The sequence below is a fragment of the Anser brachyrhynchus genome (genome assembly GCF_964034855.1).
Source record: "Anser brachyrhynchus genome assembly, chromosome: 6".
Taxonomy (NCBI): domain Eukaryota; kingdom Metazoa; phylum Chordata; class Aves; order Anseriformes; family Anatidae; genus Anser; species Anser brachyrhynchus.
Window position 1 is genome coordinate 33,599,606 of NC_137700.1, and position 21,546 is coordinate 33,621,151.

The 21,546-nt window shown below is 38.3% G+C and overlaps 1 protein-coding gene across 7 annotated transcripts in view; it reads right to left on the reverse strand.

Moving 5' to 3' along the window:
* SORCS1 (sortilin related VPS10 domain containing receptor 1) overlaps positions 1 to 21,546 on the reverse strand; it is a 291,500-nt gene that overhangs the window by 77,891 nt on the left and 192,063 nt on the right. For all 7 annotated transcript variants that reach the window (XM_080597281.1, XM_080597283.1, XM_080597282.1 and 4 more), the window contains 2 exons: positions 20,456 to 20,529; positions 4,769 to 4,833 (listed from right to left, as the gene is read on the reverse strand). In XM_080597281.1, the coding sequence (XP_080453407.1) occupies positions 4,769 to 4,833; positions 20,456 to 20,529 (139 nt within the window). The remainder of the gene's footprint in view (positions 1 to 4,768; positions 4,834 to 20,455; positions 20,530 to 21,546) is intronic.

A 21,546-nucleotide genomic window follows, 5' to 3' on the forward strand; every position in this document is an offset into this window, starting at 1 on the left:
CCCCCCCCCCCTTTTTTTTTTTTGAAACACACAACATGACTGTTCTTTATCCATTCCCATCTGGTCTGAATGTTGATTTGTGAAACATTTATGATACAGGAATATATTCACAATTCTCCAGGGCTCAGCAGATGCAAAGCACTTAACCAGTAATGAAAACCAATGAATTGGAGCGAGCCTATTTACTAACTAACTCACAAATCTGTTTTTATCCTGCTACTCCTCTTTCTTCATTGCATGTCAGAGTCAGGAGTCTTTCTTTGAATGGGGAAGTATATCCTTTACCATTTCTATCATGAGGATATAATTGGGAAACAAACTTCATTCTCCAAGACAAATACTAATCATCAGCTACAGTCAAGAAAATCAAAAAAAAAAAAAATCACTGCACAAGTTTAATGCACTATGTGAATTAATTTCCCACACCAGATATGTTAGAAAAAGACTGTCAGGCTAAGTTGCCAACTTTTTTTTTTTTTTCCTCTCACAGCAGTGTTGTTTTTTTTTTCAATGTTATGTGAGAACATTAATTAAAGTCCTAGCACAACTTCGTGATTTAGATACCATGAGCAAGATGCTCAGTCCCTGTTGGTCAGCAAGCAGACCATGCCAACTGCCCCCAGGTGAGATTTTGGTCTTGCCTGCAATCACAGAAGTACCTAAATTACCTTTCACTAAGAAAAGTTGCTATGCAGATCAAGCAGAAGAAAAGTAAAGGAAACAGAAGTAGATTTCAAATATCAGGGGCTCTCTAAAATTTTGACAGCAAATAAGAAAGCTCCTTAGCTTCTTTCATCTGCACAGTAAAAAAAAAAAAAAAATTATATTAAAAAGTTTACTCAAAAATCAATTGACATCCATCTACAGTCATCTAAGCAAACGATGGTCGACCAAAGTTGGTTTTCTTGACCTGCACCTATAGAAACTCTTAGACTACCTAAGAGTCTAAGGCCAGTTAGTCTCCAAATGCCTTGAGGAAATCCATTTTTTCTAATTCCCACCAACAGCCTGGATTCCTCAACAAGGATCACTCAAATAAAAAAAATATATATATATCATGTCAATTAGCCTGAATCGAGCCTTGCTGGGATAACATTACCTAGCTCAAATCAGATAAAACCATTAATTAAGGGTCTTTTGAGGTTATTCTTTAAAAAACAAACAGACTGAAAACTAAAACCCTCGTACCATTAAGTTTATAAGCTTCCTGAAAGCACCTTAAGTTGCATTTGAGAAAACCTCTATTTAACTCTCACCAATCACTCTGCCTGCTGACTATGATGATGAATGCAACAAAGGAAAGCTTATCATGGTTAGGAACTGTAGGGGATTACTTGTCTTACTGGGGTGTTGACCTGAAACCAGGCAAAAAAAAAAATCACAATTCCTGCTGACTTTGACAGCTTACTTTGATCCTGTTCCAAAACCAAAGCAGAACACCAGGAAAACCCAGGCATACAAATGGAAATGTGAGGTAAGGTTCAAATGAACTTCTTCCAACTGGAAACAAACAGTTTTTCCTACTGTACACTCAGTCCCAGCTTGACTAGGATTGTGCCTGAAGCCTTTAAAAAATAAACAGAAACATTACTTCTTCATTTGGGCATTTGATGAGATGAAAATTTGTCTGGTGCTGTCCAAGATTTACATAACAGGTTTAAAAACACAAACAGCAATTATTAGCCCTGCAAATCTGCCTCCATCAATACAATTAAATTGTACAGTCTTTACTCAGTTTGTTTAGTGTTACCTGCATCCTAGTTTTTTACTGTTTCATCAGTGGATCATGAGGAGGACTTAAAAGGAGAATATGAGCACAGGTACAGCACTGCCAGCCAGATCCTCAGCAAGTGTAAATCAACATGCCACTGAAGTTGCATTGATTTATGCCTGCTAAGAGACTCCTATTTTGGTTCTTGTAAACCTTTTACATTATGTATATAAATACAATAAATAAAATGCACAGACAGACCGTAATCAGGGAGCAGAGACAGAGAGTTATTGGTATTCTAACAGGGAAAGCCCAATACTAAAGTTGCTGCTGATAGATGTTCTCAGGCAACCCTGCCAGGGAGATGGGCTAACACCATACTCTGCAGACATTTCTCCTTTCACCTAAAGCTGCAGTTGTAGTATTCAGTTTGTGCTGGGGACAAAAAAAAAAAAAAAAAAAAAAAAGGGGAAAAAGAGTGAGGTTGTTTTCCTATTTGTACTGAGTGAAGCAGGTTTTTGTTTAGCCCTTATATTTCCACCTCTGGGTCTTTTATTTTACTGTATGTATTGTGTGGTTGCTTTCACACCACCCTCCTTTTCTTTCCTTCTTTCTCCCTGCCTTGTTTTGTCAAGTCTACCTTCACAAATTTAATCCCTTTATTGAATTTTTACACTTGGTTAACCGTCAAAAGAGATCTCCCAAACAAAGTATAAATAACTAAATGCAAGGATATACATAAAATAAATAAATAAATAATATTTTCAAATTAGCATCAGCTTGAAAAAAAGGTATCTTTCTCACTTCAGCACACTTTACCTCATCACCCTACCAGCAGCAACACACCAGTTTCATTCCAGAGGAGAAAGGTTTGCTCATCAATTGGAGGGTTATGGCTACTTTTTTTCCAGGAAAGAGGAACAGATCTAGCACTTAGAGTAAGGCTCCAGTAGTCAAGAGACCTGAATACACCAAATTAGTCATGGTAACAAGAGTTGCCCGTGTTCATATTCTCAGCTTGCTTCAGTCTCAAAGTCCTGAGACCTGCCGTCCTCTGCCAGTGGCCTGTGCTCCCTGGAAGAACTGGCAAAACACAGCATGCACTTACTGAATACCCAACTTATTATCTTTTATTCCTGATGAGCTGGGGACCTCCTAATTCATGAGCAGAAATTTCAGCCCAATGGCTGGTTTGCAAGGGAGGTCACCGTTGGCTGAAGTTTGGACACCATGTTGGATTTATATTAGTAATTCTGTCACTGCCTAAACAGAGAAACATAAGTCGTGCTGCCTCTCAGCTAAGCCAAAATAAGTGCACAGAATCAATTCCTAGAGCTCAGCTGATGTTCCATACTGTTCCATAATTCTTCATTAATGTGCCTGCCTCCCCAGCAAGGCCAGTTTCATCTACCTGATTTTTATATTTTTTTTTTGCATGCTAAGACCTATACTAAAGCTTACTAATTTGTTAAGCGCTCAAGAAATCTTTTGCAGAATTGTGTCATAGGTCTGCAAAATGTTCTTATTACAGGTTAAGAACTCAAACAAGGCTATTCGTGGCATTTGGAGCATGTTATCTTCTCTACCTTGTGTGAGCTGAACACCCCTCAAAAGGATCACTGTAACATAGCTCCTTAAACACTGATTGCAGCACTTTGTCTCAATGACCTCAAATTCCCAATGCATTATAAGATTAATGTTTTGTGCTGAATTAGACACTGTGCTACTAGAATCTTTCTTTCTCATTTAGCACGTCCCGAGAAATAGGAAGCTTCATGTCTCCAGCCTTGCCACCATGTTCAGGTAAGTGAAATTGAGAGGAGAAATAATAACCAGAGAACACAAATGATAAGAAATAGAGATAATAAATTCTTTCACTTTTACTAATCTTGCATATTCCGAAATGGAAAGACCTTTGAAACTTTATGATTTCTATCACAACTGTTTCTTTTCAAAATTCATCTTCCAAAAAATTCTCTTTCATCCTGAATTTTAGTGAGTTAAAAAAACCTGATTACTTACTGTTACCTTTTTGGACAGTTTTTAAGTTTCCAATGAGAAAATATACATTTTAAGTAACACCATTACATTTGGGGGTACAATTCAGGGAAGAATTTCATCCTTTTTTAAAGGAATTAATTGACTGCATCATTAATACTTACATATTGGAAACGGTACAAATCTGCTTGCTATGTTGCAGTAAAATTGCTATTTACAGAGGAAACAATATCGAATTAAAATGATAGGATCCATGGCAGACAGGCTTTTAGTGTGATGCCTGCCTGAGGCAATCCAGTGCTGTGGAAAAGAAATCCATGGAGGAAGATCTGCAAAGGTAGGGGAGCTCAAATAAAAACCTTGAGGAACCACAGGTGGGAGGAGAAAAGGCCAGTGGGTGGCTCAGGGTGCCTGAGAGAATTTACAGCCAATTAAGAGAATATTTTGGAGCTGCAGGTAAATGCAGCTGCTGGAATGGAGAAAAGCACATCAAGTGGCAAAGGAAGGGAGAATAGCTGATGAAAGTGAAGGGCAATGACAGGACAAACAATAACAGTGAAGAATACATTCAGGGTGGTCATTAAAATATTTTTAATGCAAGAGAAATGAGGTGTTTTCAAATGTAGTACCTAAGGCAGAGTATCCCTGGTCTACTAAAACAGTTTGGTAAAGCTATGTACAAGATGATACTATGATTTTTGTTGTGTGAAACAAACAAACAGGGTCTGTGACACAGGAACTTTTCTCCTATGAACAAAAATCATGTGGAAAACACACACACAAAAAAAAGGAAAAATTCTGTATATTCTGATTCAATTATTGCTTATCACCTGCTCTTCCTTACCATATTATCTCCTTGTTTCACAGCCTGTTAATACCAACTTTTTTTTCCAATCCTGGAACAACTTTTCTTCTGACAGACTTGCCTTGGACAAGTCAAACCCCTCATATTAAATGACTGAATCACTAAATACTCAGATTTCCATCATGATATTGTGTAGTTACAAGAATATGAGGGCAGTCCAGAATACCACAATCTTAGGAAGCTGATGTACTTACGACCATCCACTGTCTTTGCCTCCAGGTGCACAAGATCTGGCTCTCTACCGGACCCCATCATAGACCTGCAAGAGGCAGATTGATGCAAATGCATTAAAACAAGACATACCACAGGTGATATCTGGGACATTCATTTCACATGATTCTATTTAGCTGGACCCAAATTCACACTCACAAGTAAGAGTTGATTGTTTTAAAAGCCTCTTGGAGTTTTCCCTAAAATAAACTTGAAAATTTGAAAAAAAGAAATCTACCTTTTCAGTGAATTGATACCATTGTATTTATGAGCTCTTTATTTCTGATGCATTTACTTCATTTCTACTCTCCACCTGGAGACTCGTTTCTCTTTTCATTGACACCTGACCTCCTGGTGTATCCCCTGGTTTGATTGGTAGGATGTATTTCAGCTCAGGGTGGGATACAGCATACTTTAATTGATGAGATAACAGTGTTTGCCAGCATACTAATTATAGCTGTTCCTTTATATTTGCCATTTTATGCACATTTGCTTAATTGACGCTCTTAATGATCAATATTCCCTCATTAATTAAGAAATTTTTAAAATCCATTAAAATCCATTTCATTCTGAGACGTTTTATCATTTCTGATCTAACAAAAACAGTGTTCCATTAATAAAAGAAATGTCAGATTGATTCAGAAAATGATCATTTGTTCACTGTGAATTAAGAAGCAACAGCATAAAGACATTGACCATTGTAAATAGGGGGTTTATGGGCTCCTTTGCTGATGTTCCACTTCACCAGCACTGCTGGCCTTGACTACTACTGGGAGAGTCCAAATAGCCACTAGTTTGATGCACAGTCTGAATTACTGCATTACTGACTGCAGGTGGGTACCAACTCCATTTTAAAGTAGCCTCAGTAGCAACTCTGACAATCAGTCTTGTTTCTGGTCTTGGCCCTGTCAAGCAAGTGATAATCCTAGAAAATCCTAGGGTTAAACCTCCAGTTTCATGTTAGCTGCCTGACCTCCGAGTTAATAGATGCATGAGTGAAGATAAACATTCATTTTCATTGATAGACAAATTAGATGTTGTTCTGTTCAAAGCCTCATTATTTTTCAGGAAATCAAAAGTGAGGTTCAAACAGTGATTTAGACCTTAATTCAGTTCCCACTGACTGCAATCAGATGCAGCTCTAGTCCTTAATCATCATGTGCATTAACTAATAACCATTACAAAAATGTTAACAATAACAAGACTATCTGATTAATCCTTAGCTTCACTGACAAAATCTGTAACAATACTTTAGCTAGAAAATCCTTTTTTTTTTTTTCCCCTTCAGTTCTCCTTTGCTGGGGACTTGAAAGTTTCAGAGAAGTCTAAGCTAGCATTGCTTTTGCCTCTTTGCCATCTTTAAAAGCTCTTATAACAAACCTTTTTTCTCCTAAGCATTCAACCTTTATTTAAAATTTCTGCTTCCTGATGATTGACACCAAGTGTGTGGGAAGGGAGTATCTTCCTAGGGCATTTTTCCTTTACCTACTATCATCAGTAGATTTAGGGTCAAAATGCTGGGCCTGATGGTTACAATACAGTTCAGGATAGATAGATGCTAGTGACAAACAGCCCTAAAAACACAGAGGGATTAAGCTTGTAATTTGGCATACCTCCTTTTTATCCTTGTTTATTCATCAGGTTTTAAACACACCTGGAACTGGGCTATTCCAGAAGATACAGTTCAGCTTCTTCAGTGCACACCTCCTCCTGACCTGACACAGCCCCATGGGGATGTGAACTCTTCAAAGAAAACAGGATTATATTCCATGGACTTGAACACTTTGTCTCTTCAGAGACATGCAACAATGGTTTTCTTTCAGCAAAGAACTTGTTGCCTTAATTAAAGCCTGCGAGTCTACAGTCAGGTGTTTTAAGAGTTTCTTTCTCACAGTTCTATTTTGACCCCACGAAACACCTCTATTGCATCTTTCCTGGCAATGAGAAAAAAAAAAAAAAAAAAAAAAGAATGAGAAAGAATGAGATATGTCTCACTGACAGATGGAACATGATTGTCATTGATGTTTCCACTTCTGATATGAGCCATAATTTACATCAAACTCTTAAATGTCTTAGCGGTAGTGTATAATATCTCGGTCCACCAACCCCAGAAAGTTAGAAGGCTACAGCTGTAGTGACCTGCGTATTACTTCATCTCATGCTAGGACAGCCAGTATTAGGATTGCAGAAGCTTCAGCTCAAGGCAGAATTAAGTCATCAGTTGTACCAAGGATGGACAGGACAAGGTTGGCTGAAATATGACTCATGATAAACATTATTCTTTTACTCAAGGGCTTCATTTCTTTTGATATTGTCTAACCCCCTGCAAATTAGAAATGTGATGTGAAACTAAGAAGAAAACCAAAGCCCAGAGAAGCTAAGGGAGTTTCTAAAGTCAAGCAGGACATCTGAGCTAGAGATAAGAATCATAGCCAGGTCTCTTTAGCTGCTATATCTTTCTTCCTGCCTGAGAGAACACACATTCCATCATTTCAATATAACAGGCCTAATTTACTTGTGACAGCACAAGGTCATAGTCAGGCCCTTACATGATAACACTGGCCAGACAACAGTGATAACAAAGAATAATCAGTTACAAAGAATGGGTAAAACATAAATACATACTTGCTCAAATCAGTATTAGATGCACTGGTATAGCTGCTATCCTGAAACATACTACCCACATCTAGACCCCGCTGAAAGCCTACTGTTCAGAAAATTTTAAATGTCACATTTTCTTGTACCATGCTGTCTTGTTCCATGGTAGCTCTGTGTATCCCTTCGTACTACCCAAAAAGTCACATAAAGAAATATGTACTTTACCCAGTTATATACTATAGACCTCTGAGCTAATCAGCCTCAAATACCTCTGCAGGCAGTGGGGAGAAACAGTCAGTTTTGTGCTGTGGTTCATCTGCACTGTTTTAGACATAAATTCATGAGAAGACAAACTTCATCCTACAATGGACTGTTTCTCTCCAATGAGTATAAGATGTCTTGATACCTACACTACAGGCATCCACATGTAAACAAATAAGTGCCCCAAAGCAGGTAACACAGCACACCTGCAGCATGTTTACTACCTAAATTTAAAAACATGAATTTCAGATAAACTATGGACTGTAAATAAAGGGAAAAGACAAAAAGAATCATCCTTAGCAGGTGAGCACCGTGTACTTCTGCAAGCCTAAGTATCATTAAGTAATTGTGTTAAGCCCATAGCATCAGTATGAAACAGAATGAATAAATATAAGGAAACAAGGAAATTCCAGTCCTGATTGATGACTGGGTTTAAAAGTTCTTCTACCAAAACTAGTGTGATCACTGAATACAAGCTTATGCATGGAAGAAGAAAACTACATGCTGGATTTGCCCTAGATAACCCCAAAGCCTCAAACTCGATGTTTCAAACTTGAGACAACTTCCCATTCTACTTCAATATCTTTTGTGCACATAGTCCATGCAATGTGGTCAAAGTGCTCTTTGCAAGTTAAATAAGCAAGAGGAAAGTGTTGTGCATTTAACAGCCTATAAACCAAGCACCCTACATAGAACAGGGGTACAGGTCAGAAACACTCTAAGACTCTGAAGTACTGATTTCTTTCAGGTATTTCTCTGAAAATAAACTGCAAAATTCTTGCCATGCCCTATTCTGAGCAACTTTTTTTAGCTATGCTGGTAGCACTTTGTTCTCCTATTTCTCAGTTCTGCTCTTCCCTTTTAGCATCCATTCTCAAAGACCAATCAATCACACATACATCCACAAAATTTTCTTCTTGCGTTTCTTTATGTTTTCAACTTATGGTAAAATACCAGCATGCCCTTTGTCCGTTCCTTTAATCTCACTCTTTCTGTAATACTCCCTGAAACTTCAGTACACCAGAGATATGCTAGCAACACCTTCTGTTAAGTGGTGCCTGTTGTATTTTTTCAATTAGTTTTTTTTTGTGTGTGTGTTTTGTTGGTATAACTGTCTGGAAGTTTTGAAAAGAAAAAGAAGAGAAAAAAAATCTTTTAGGAAATTAGGGTTTTAAAAAGCCAAGAGGAATGTAAGTGACCCCCCTGTCTTTACAGAAGATGCTCACATTATGAAATATGTAATATTCCAACAGTCCTATTACAAGGTTACTTCCTAAAATTTTAATTCCTGTCAAGCCTGCTAAGTAGTCATCTATGCTTGAGAGCTTTGCAAATCGATATCAGTGGCTGCAGCACAGTAATTGCTCTGAATGCAGATTCTACATCCACCATGAGAAGCAGAATAAGTAAAAGACCCAGAATCATCCTCTGTTTTAGAACTAGGTTGAGAAAAAAAAAAAAGCAGCCTGGCACTGCACATTGAAGAGCAAATGCTAGTTGGCATATTTCTGTAGTGACTGACCCCTTGTCATCTCTCTGACTGACATATTACTAAAACCTTGGCTTCCTTGGCCTATCAGCTCTTCACAGCCACAGAACATGCCCAGAGACTTTGTGGAGTCTATCTCTTTGGAGACCTTCAAAAGCCATCTGAACGTGATCCTGGGCAACCTGCTCTAGGTGGCCCTGCTTGAGCAGGAGGGTTGGACCAGAAGATATCCAGAGGCCCCTTCCAATCAAAACTATTCTCTGATTCTGTGGAATTCAATAGAGCCCGTTATCCTGTGTTTTCACTTCTTCCAGAGTTTTATTCACTGCTGTAGGAAAAAAACAACTGTTTATGACTGCTGGGAAAAGAAGAGGATTGCAAGGCGGTCAGACCACTCAGAACTGCAGAAAGGCATCACTGTGAAGATAGCAAAAGCTTCCATATGGTGTACTTTTACTTTCAAAATACTCTTTTACCTAAACAAAGAACTCAAAGCACCAGACTATAAAGACTCCATCTCACTGGCCTGTGTTTTCTGAAAATCAGCTTTGGATACCTCTGCTGTTGGATGCTTGACTTCAGACATAGTGACACTATATGTGGGACCACACACACAAGAAATTTGATGGCAAACTTTTCATATGTATTCCATGTATTATACACACCTACAGACAAGGTCAAATGTCTTTTAACCTCAGCAATAAAAGACAGTATTAGTTTAGAGAATTCTCAGTGAAAATGGCCTAGAATTAAAGGCTGGAAGAACATCCCTGGAAGTGTTCGAGGCCAGGTTGGATGGGGTCTTGGCCAACCTGATCTAGTTGGTGGCATCCCTGCCTACGACAGGGGGGTTGGAAATAGATGATCTTTAAGATCCCTTCCAACCTGAGCCATCGTATGATTCTATGAAAAGAAATTCTATATCCCCTTTGCACAGACAGAACCATTTCTACCAGTGCAAATGTAGTTCAATCATTTTTATGGGGACAGAGATGTAATACAGCTTTCCAACGTCTCAGTTGAAAAAACAAGTGCAGAATCAGGACTCCTATGACCAACCTCACCTTCTTTTGGAGAAAAAAAAAAAAGAAAAAGAAAAAAAAGAAAAAGTATAATCTATTCATGCAGCTAAGGATGGTAGGTAACTGATATATATCAGTGTGACTCAACTAAGTTGGATGGAATGAGATCTGTGCAGTTCTGGCCATTCTGAGTTATCAACACTGACTCAGTATAGGTTACCAGTGGCTGCAAAGCAATACCAGACAGAAATGCGATGCTTAGCTTGGAAAATCCAGTTTAACCCCTCAGTCATTCAAAATGCTCATTTGCCTATGTGCTCTCTCTCCACCTTGCCACAACTTATTCTGATTCTCTTTCTGGCCATTAGACTCTAGTTGAATTTTGCAGATGACTTTGTGCTTAGTGTGATACTTATTTTGAGATGGCTCCTGACCTTCAGCACCCCACCCCTAATTTGAGCACATCTCCTTCTCCACATATACTGCAACGCACAGAAAAGATAATTAGCAGATCGGTGGGAGAGAGAACATGCTCTCAGAGATCCTTATGCCAAAGTTGTCCTATGAACATAAATATTCTAACAAGCTTTATCCTGTCACAATAGAGCCATAAAGTTGCTCTGTTCAGCACATGATAATGGCTTTGTAATTCAATTATTGGTAGAATTTGCCTTTAGGGATTTATCTTTCTTTAGCCTCAGCACTCATACGAATTCCTTATCGTAAATCCTGCCAGTGCAAAACCAGCTCCCCCACTGCCTCTGGAACACATCCTGCCACTTCATGTTAAAAAATTGACAGCTTATTCCAAATTATTGAATTGCAAGTTTTTTGTTTTTAAGGCCGGAGTGCAAACAGCAACATCAAATGAAATTTGTGCAGTCCTTGGTAGCATCAGTTTTACTGGTTCCACTGATTCTTCTATACCACTCTAAATCTTAATTGCCATTCATAAAAACAGTAACGTGCAGCCCTAAACAGAGCACTTTTTGTCCAGAGATACTTGACAATCAACCTTTAAGTAACCTTCCCTGCATGCAACTGATTTACTCAAGACCCATGGAAAAGTACAAAACCAGTAGAACAAGTCAGGAAGAGGGGTTGAGGAAAATTTTTCTTCTCAGCTTTATAGATAAACTCCACTGATTAGTCAAGAGAACAGGGACTTCTCTGATTTGACCAAGATCACACAGTTGTTATGTGGCAGAGATAAAAATAGAGCCTGAGAGTCCTCCAGGCTCCCTTTCCTTTTACTACTAAATTCAGTCCATGAGGACTTTGCAGACATTCTCTGTTCCTTTTTTGCTCACAGGAGGCATTGCATCTGTCCCACAGAGTTCAGTGAGGGAGGAAACTCTTGTGGTTTCTTTAGTTTAGTCTCTATTATGTAAAGTTTTATAGATTTTACTATTCCATGAACATCCTCTAAAGATTGCTTTCTAGCTTTTATATCTCTTAACCATTTTATTCTCCTGACATGTTTTAGAAACAAAAGGCCAGATTCCAGACAGACATAAATCAGTACTTCGTTTCTTTATACTTGGCCAATAAATTTTCCCCTGGCAATCATCTAATTAGGTTCTCCCTGCTGTATCTCTGTACTCTTCTTTCCCACGTTGTCCTGTTAGGTGAAATTATATAATTTTGTGCAATTCAACTGGCAGCCACTGGGCCAAATCCATCCTATGGAATGCTTTACTTGGTTTGTCACCTTTTATCTAGAGCTGATGGGAAACAGCAATGCAATGAATAAATCCCAACCAGATAAACTCTTCTTAGTTGTCCCACCCTGCAACACCAATCCAGAAAAACAGGTAGCTGTTGCTGCCAACACTCCAATAGATGAGTGGGTAAATAGGGGTAGAGGTGTGATTTCCAGGCCATGTCCACTCTCACCATCAGTTTTAGCAACCACAGAGACAGAATATCCATAATCTTCCATCTGTGATGTCCACATACCCCACAGCTTAACGGACAGTAGCAAATCAAGCCTTCCTTGCCACTACAGTAACAGAACAGCTCTCTTTGGAAAGATCTGGAGGGGAAACTTGGCTATAACTCTAAAATAGATGAATGTGAATTCTTAGTGGGGTAAGCATCCGTTGCTGGTAACGCAGGTGGGAGGAATGTCTTAAAATCAGAACCTGATGTAAATGGATAAAATTTAGTTACCAGGATTAGATCATGATTTTAAGACTCTCCTGTCCTACATCTCTTTTTCACATACTGCAGGAGACTTGAATCATCTTCCTTGGAACTTGCTTGAAGAGAAGGAAGGAAGAAGATAGCCTGTAATTAAAGCCTCTGAATTCAGCTTCCTGATATGCACCAAATCTATCTGATTTACTTCTTCTCTGATGGTACAGTCCAATAGGGTCATGGCTTCCCACTCTGTTAATACATGTGTTTCCGGCATCTTGTAGTGCTGCAGCCCAGTCAGGATGCTACAGAGGAGGTCAGGAAGTCATATACAGCAAGAGGGTAAAGTCAGCTCTGCTTAGACATTATGCTTCTCATTAACCATACAACAGAAAATAGCAGTGAAACCTTCCTGACATAGATCCAGACAAATCCACAGGCAGCTTTACTATGTCACTGTTTCACTCCCTTCAGGGGCTATCCTTTATAGGTGTATACAGAGAAACCAGCTTCTTTGTCCAGTGCCTGTTGAAAACTGACATATTTCAGGCTTCTGCTACTGAGGAATCCCCAAATCAAGCTTTTGAACCAGGTATATTGATGCCTGCCTAATTCTGCAGATCTTTAGTAGGGAGCAAGTGGAGAACTGGAGAGAAGTTAGAGCTCAGGGGAGGCTGTCCTCATTTATAAAGTAACTCTGGATGATTGTTTTAAAATAAACCAGCTGAAATAGGCAAAACAAAACACACCAACCTGTGTATCAATCAGAATAAGGTAGTTCAGTCCCAAAAGACTTACTCAGATGGAATATACCTCTTCTCCTCCGTGCTCCCTATTGATAATAGAAGGACAAGACTCTAAAGGGAGTTGGGGCCCAGAGTTAGATAAATGGATAAGACATTGCTCAGTTATGACTTCTAGGATAACATTCAATATACTATTTTACTCCCATCTTTGTAGTTTTCATGACAAAAAAAAAAAAAGTCAGGAGCACACTTTCTCTCACAAGGTGGAACTATGCCAAACTAAGGTTTTGAGACTGAGGAGTTATATCTTACTCTGCCAAATCTTGATTTGAGTAACTAGTTATCTCGAGAGACTACTGAGACCAGAGGATCTGTTTATTATAGACTTAGAGGACCAGAGTTTAATCAGCACCCTGCCCTGTGATTTTGGGCAATTTTCTCAGCCTTGTCCAAAGAAGAAAGATGTGTATTTTGGATCTCAGTTTCTTAAGAACTACGACTTATCAAAAATCCAAATAATCTAAATGAGCTTTTAACAGCAACAGAAATTGATACTGAATGTCTTTTTTTGTTTTTTCCTTGCTGATCCATGTGGTACTTGTCAGGTTGTGCATCTCTGCAAGCCAGACAGGAATAAAATCCTGATTCCCAGGATAAATCTGAGAGGTTTCAACCTTCATTTTGTAGCAAAAAAGATAGAGCTACATCAGGGTCCAGCTGTCTGGTAACCATAAGCAGACATTTTCACTAAACCCTTTGAAATAGCATTAGGATCTTTAATGAACATTGCCAACTGAGATTATGTTTCCTTATACTCTGGCTGGGTGTTATGCTGATGTTTCTGGTGAGAAAACGTTAAGTTTCTGGGACATTGAATGGTGACCGTATGCTGTAATATGTTGCTAGCCTGCAGATCATCTGTATCTTTAAGCTGGCAGTCATGAAACTACCAAAAGAATATTAGCGAGGGAACAGCATCTTGTGTTACAGAGGCTTGGACCTTCACTCTGACTTTCTGCCAAAGCCAAATTTCAATGGGAAGCAAATTTGCGGTGTTCGATTCAGGAAGGAATTAAAAAAAAAAAAAAAAAAGTAAATCAAACAAAATTCACCACTTTTACTAGTCCCTATCAGCCAGCTACTTATTCAGATCCCCTGAAAACTGTCATAGGTGACATGCCTATCTGACATGTACTCATTTCCACCATATTTAAGCTATGAAATATGTATTTTTTTATTTAACTTTTTAGTACACTTCAATTCATCAGGTATGGCTTTTGTGTTAGATCAAGCAGATGATTTTCTGGACAGGCTGTCACAATGCCCTTTGATTGGCATCTTCCCCATCAGCCTCCAGCAGTTGCCCTGCAGAGATTAAAAGGTCTTGTTCAGCAATACACAGCCTCATTTGTAAACAGCCCAGACACTATGCCATTTAAATTGCTTCAGCCCACCTGGGTAGGCGTGCAAATCTCACGAAGCCAAGATCTGACAAGTATGCTGGGACAGTTTGCCAGGCTTGCTCCAACTGCTTGAATATAATGGAGTTTTTAACAGGGCTTTTACAAAGCTTTGACATATTTTTTCCCTTGATTTTCAGCTCTTTCAGCTGCTCCAATGAACACAGTCAGACCTTTTAAAATACAGTTTCTAACCTCCTCTGGAAAATAAAAGATACATACTATATAATTCTTCTCTAAAGATTATCTATCCTTGCCATTGCTCATAAAAGAAACACAAATATAGCCCTATCTACTCATCTATCCTCCCAGCTGCTTACCAGTTTATCTTTTTCTCCCTTTCAGTGTGTATGCATATCTTTGAGGGGAAAAGTTAGTTGGCCTGTTTTGTTTGTTTTTACAAACTTTGCATCCATTTTCTTCTCCTCATACTCAGAAAAACACAAGACAGTCAGAGTCATAGCAACATCTTTTCCCAAACTGACATGTCTACTGTAACGTCATTAGGGGACCATTAATATCATGGACACCTGACCCTATCAAAAATCAGATGTATTATGACATTTTTATTTCTAATCTGTTATGGCCATGTAGTGCATGAAAGCCCTGAACTGTAATTTTTCTCTGATTAAGACAGTCAGCTTCTTAAAGTATGGAATGATATTTCTTTTGTATTTCTTCCACTTGCTTGTCTGTGTGAAATAACCAAATAAGTAAAGAAATTAATAGCACTGATACACTTTGATTATACGATTATAATAATGATATATTATATGATTATGATTATAACTTGATACAATTTTCTACCTTTTTTTTTCCATTGTTCACTGTATGCTTGTTTTTAAGACAATTTTATTATTTGACTTTTTTTTCCTTGATAATTTTCAGAGGTAGGTTATGATCAGAATTAGTTGAGAATCTTTTCAGAAAATTCCACATTTTAGTAAAAGAATAAATTTTAATGAGCTTTTAAACTTTTATTACTATTATTATTATTATTATTATTGTTAATTTATTTTAGGGCCACAACTAATTGTGATATCTTGACTTACTGACTTTCATAAAATAATTTCTGGCTCAATGTACGACTTGACGAGAGGACCAGAATAAAAAATCTAGTTTTTAATAACCAATTTTTGCTTGAATATTTTGGCCATCGCAAACTGTATGCACTTTGACTAGGTTGTGGGTTTTTTTCAACCGTTGGTCCTGAATGTTTGGATTTGCTAGTCACAAGGTATCGCTGCTGAGCTTTGACTGCTTAACTGGACCACTTAAAGCAGGAAAAAAAGTAAAGTAATTCCCAATATGATTGATTTGGCAATTGCCTTCACATTTGCATTCACTACAAACCAGAGTCTTTGCCAGCAAAATTCCAGGAATGTATGCTGAAAATCACCATGTATAACAAAAATAAACTGAGAAGCATTTAGATAAAGCATTTATCCACCTTTCCTAACTATCATCTACTACATTCTCTTCCCCTAATGCTGTCCACATTAGGAAAAACTATGCTATCAACAATAAGTCATGTACATTAACTTGTTTTTTCTGTATTACCCTGCTGAACTAACATTGCTTAGAATACTCCTTCCTAGCAATTAGGGTATTTTCATACAGCACAGTTTCACAATTACTAAGCACCTTTCTAACTTTAATGCATTTTTCTGTCACAGTACATTTAACAGCAAAATATCAAGAACCTGCCAGATAAATAATAAAAAACATAAAAAATGTTGACACAGTGCAGAACCGCAGTGCCTTGGGGGTGTATGCAGTGTGGATTCTTTTATGTTTCCATCAGGTACATAGGTTTGAATGCATTACGCTTTCCTCAATATATCACTTCCACATACCTAGATTATGCAAACAGCTATGTGATAAGATACCCTAATTACAGCAATTATTAGAGATGATAGTTTTACCTTTCACTAAAGCCTGCCCAACACATATGCATGAACAAATGTGTCCTTACAACCTTTTAATGAGGTACAAAATCAGAGAGATCTTTTTCTTCCCTCCCCCTCTGCTTTTCCATTTTCAGTTGAGAAAAGTCCAGTCACCTCATTTATAGGTTTGAGTTTTTCTGCTCATTCCCTCCACCCCCACCTCAATATGTTCCTCCACAGTGATATTACAATCTCTTCCATCACAAGTGTGGATGTCAGAGCATCGCTTACAGATGAAAGTAGAAGAATGAAAAAAGGGGAACAGGTGAGCTCTGAAGAAACAAAGATCTTGTTCTCATGTTAATGACTCCATTTCATGAAATAGATGATGCAAAAACACAAAATACCTGTGAGCTACAAGGAGCTGAGTTGTCTCTATACAAAGTGTTTTCTCAGAGTTATGTAGCAGGCATCAACAGAGTGTTTTAATGTTCTTCAGGGCTTTAAATTTCTCTACGGCAGTAGTAGGAGGGGATCTTTCACAAACCAACCAAAAATAAGTGAATAAAAAATAAAATTATCTTGCAGATATAAGATATGCAGATATCTTAGAAGATATACAGATATAAGAAATGCAGCTGTAAATGGCATTATAGTTTCTCTGACAGCATTTTCAGGCAGAGCCTTTTCAAGACTAAAACTAGCAAGCCCAGTGATGTTTATTCACAAGACTTAGAGTGACCCACAAACTAATTACAAAACCAACATAACAGAGTAAAACGTCAATTTAAATATAAGTGAGAAATCAGGAAAATACATCTTTGTTTTCATCAATCATTCAAATCCTTTTAGAAGTCTTTAAAGTCTTACAGATGTTCCTTCTCCGTTAAAGAAGCAGCATTAAGTAAATGCAGTCTCAAGAGCCTGATGCCAAAGCCTTTGCTTTGTGTCTTCCTGATCTTAGTGAAGTCCCAATTTAGACAGGCCTGGAACCAGTCGGTGTTAAAGTAACTACTCAACCTTCCTTAGATATTGGAATGTAGCCTTCATTTTCCACAGAGAATATATAGCCCTCGCTCTCTTCACAATACAGTTGTGTTCTGGTGGATCCCTTTCAAATCCATATGAACTAGCGAAAGCATCAGGAACAGGAGAGAGAATCCCCACAAGCTAATTTCCTTGGAAATTTGTGACTTCAAGACATTGTCCTTTACTATTCATTTCTGCCCTCAAGAATAACTGGAAGTCAGCATTCTGACTTCTGTTTGATTAGACTCTGCATATTCCCAAGCCCAAATGTATAATATTTATTTTTTTTTTTAAAGTAAATAACCCAGGACAGTAAGTCAGGCTCGACCCAACTTGTACATCAGCACCGGCTATACAGATGTTGCTGTAGAAGTCTGGATTTTAACTTCTGATCTGCACCCTCTTATGCCCCAGTCTCCCTTTTTTTTCCTTGTAAGGGAAGTCAGCAGTGGCCATGCTCTGAGGGCAAAGGGTTGCCCTTCTGATTCAGCACTTCAGTGCCTCTTTTGTCCTTAGGTACTTGGCTGCACAGAAAAGCCCAGTGTTGCTTCCTGTGGTATACATGCTCTCAATTGCACATCTATTTTCATGAATATTCACCAGCACTGACAGTGGCCATATAATTGAAGCTGAGTGGGTTTGTTTGTTTTTGTTTGTTTTTATTGTGATGACTACAATAAGTAAATCAGAATGAGATTTAACACTGTCTCCACAAGCTGTATTATTTTTAATTTTGATAGTAGAAATACAGTCTACTTTACAGTGAGGTTATATTATGCAAGGGACATTTTCTTCAAGGTGAAAATACAGGCTTGCAGTTTCATGTTTTGTTTATGGCTGTAGGGAATTAGATGAGTGGTTGGAACCTCTTTTCATCTTACTCTTTGCCTTTGAAGCTCCAAGGCCGAGTTCTCTTATTTGTAAGGTTCTAAGAGGCCTTCAAAGTCTGAACTCCACAGAAAGGAAAAATGATCATTTTCATCATTATTCTTATTGTAGGTATCCATCAGCTCAATTTACTATAAACCACTACTATAACTAATGACGAGAAACTTCAAAAGGTTTGAAGTGAAGTACAGGACTCAGGGATCCAGGAACAGGAGCACACATTCCACCTCTACGACCCCCTTCAGTCAGTACAATTTTGTTGGATGTCCCCAAAACTGGTGTCCCTAGTTTATAGGACTTTCCACTTTTATTAGCCCAGAAACATGAAAAGATGTAAGTGTGTGTGTGTGTGTGTGTGTGTGTGTTTGAAACCCAGCTAGGAGTCCCATGGAAAAGAAGGAGGAGTAATATATCTGTGTCTACACCAACGCTCACAGAAAAACAAGTCTAAGCTAAAAATGGAATTCAGTTTGTGAAAGCCTCAGATAACACAGGTTATGAGAAAGAATTAAAAATCAGGAGCAGCAAACAAAATCTTTGGTCTATATCCTTTGCAAACCAAATATTAATGCATTTCTGAAGTAAATTTGACCTAGAGCTCTTACTTCTTTCAGAAATTAAAAGAAAATATTTGACTGAACCTCTCTTGAATCTTGTGTTCAAAACCTATGGAACTGGCACAAATTTAGAGTTAGAAGCCACCAGAAAGATATAATTTTAATCACCTGGTTCAGCTCCTCCTGATTTCAAGATGATTGTTGGATCTAAAACTTCTCTTTTAAAGTCCAGATTCACAGGACAAGAGCCAGCATCTGCTCAGAGGTAGACTTCTGCCTCCATATACAGCTGATGAGAACTCTTGCAGAATGATATCCATTTTAAGTAAAAAGAGGAGTAACCTCAAATGCTAAAAAATAAACATTTTTTATTTAGACTATGACAACCATATCTGTAGGAAAGCAGAACAGCATCTCCTTGATTCCTCAGCTTTCTAATTTCTGTTCCATAGCAGGGTATATGTGTGTGTTGGGGGTGTTCAGATAAGCTCTTTACGGAAACTGGTTACAGAGACTTACACTGGATATGCAAATCACCACTATGGAAAGCAAATGCAGGGAGATCTGCCTGCAGTCAGATTTATGAGAAGAGTTACCAGTACACCAGGATCACAGGGTAGGTCTGTGATGGATAAAACTGAATCAAAATGCAAAGAAATTTGCTAGAAATTTGCTGAAAAACTCCAGACTAGAAGAAAGTTTGGTCCTACATCCAGGGATGATTTTTCATACCTTGTTGTGTGGTTGTGACCACACAAATGTTTGAATCTGAAGTTAAAACATCCATTACAGACAACCCATGTATTAAAACTGGGAGATGACCAGATTGTAATTGTAGAGTATAAGTTTATGCAGCAAAAATTACGCTTGCATCAGTGACAAAGAGATACGATACTTCTTTAAAGTAACTTTGGCACCAAACGCCCAAATATTTCACCATTGACGTAACTGACTGGGATTCAAAGATTCAGTAAGAGAATATGTGCAATATGACTGATCCACAAAGCTTGAAATCTGACTGGAAAGTTTGGGCTGGCAGCGTAGAAGCAATACTACACAGTGATTTAAGCTCACAGTGAAGAATTGTGTGTGCTTAGTTCAATGTTCATTAACTTAACTCATTCTCGGGGACTGAACTGGGTCTAACGGCAGCTAGAAGCACAACAACAGCCACTGGAGATGAGGATGCCCACTGTTACCCACGCTAGAAATGCTAGTGTCTTCAGAGACTCCAAGACTCCATGCTGAGTACAAGCAAGCTTATGCTGAATTTTGTTAAGCTTAAACTCAAAATGTTCACAGAAAATTGCAGAACTCTCCCCTCCCAAATCAATGCTTTCTTCAAACTGTTACACAGGATATTTCGGTTGTTCATCATTCTTAGATCAAAGACATCACTTTCAAGTGCTGTATAAACACAGAACAGGAGGAATAATGCCCCTTTCATATCAGTTCAAAGTTAATCTCAACAACTAGATACTGACAGGACTGCAGACTGTATTCAGCCATGCTGCCTTCAAGCACCCTTTTCAAGATCTCTGTACATATGGGGAAGCTGTGTCTGGAAAATGAGGAAAAGGTTTTTGCTCTTACCAGTAGAACCTGTTTGGTGCGACTCCCTCGTGAAGAAGCAGCCATCTTCTCCCAAACTCCACTGAACTGAATAACTGGGGACAAAAACAAACAGTCATGACTCTCAGTAAAACAAAGATAATAGAGAAATTAATCCGAAGAAGCCTGCATCACATCTGAGACAGTGACCTGGGCTTTTTCTTCTTCCAGTCTCTAAGGGACATGTCTGGGAGAGTTGAAAAGTGTCCCTGGTGACTTTTATGGCAGAAACAATACCAAGCTGTACAGCATGGGCTGCAAATATTGTTACCTTAGGGATCGCTATGTGGGCACACTCAGCTACCTGCCATAACTGAAAACTTGCTATCTAACTTTTTGTGGTAGTCTTCAGTAACCATGTAGCATAGAAAGATCGTCTTTTATATCGTTAAACTTGTGGTACAGACCAAATGTATAGCACAGCACAGAAGCCAGGCTATATCCTAGCCTAGCTCTGACAACAGATATAGAGACTTGCCTTCCTTGACCTTCTGACATGGTATCAATCTCTTTCCAGTTACCAGTAGCCATCTTTAATGAAGTTGTTCAATGTCGAACAAAAGAAGTGCTCTAACATATCCAGATTTCGCATGCAGGACTGACTGAATTTAAATAGCACAAGTAACTTGTACCATGGAAACCTGCAATTCTAACTTTGCTCCTGCAAACAAAGTGACACCATCTTCTAGCCTGGTTACATAAACAATAACCAAATACATCAATCACATCAGAAAATCTTTCCACAATAAATACCAAATAAGACTGAGAAAGGTCAGGGGAAAAAAAAAAAAAATGCCTGTACAGGTATTAGAAATACATTGATATTTCTTTGTGGAACAATATACAAATAGAACTTTTACAGAGCACTTACAAACAGTTTCTCCATAAATCCTGCCATCAGGTAATAGTAGAGTGGGTGACCACTCAGGTTCTGTTTTTCTTTTGCTTTATTTTACTTCAAAATTTTCACATGGAAGCACTGAGAGGCAGTCAGCCCTATACTTTTCCTGTAGGTTCGTTCCATTTCCCCTCCTTCACTTGCTTGACAAACATGGACAATCCTCTTTTCAGGC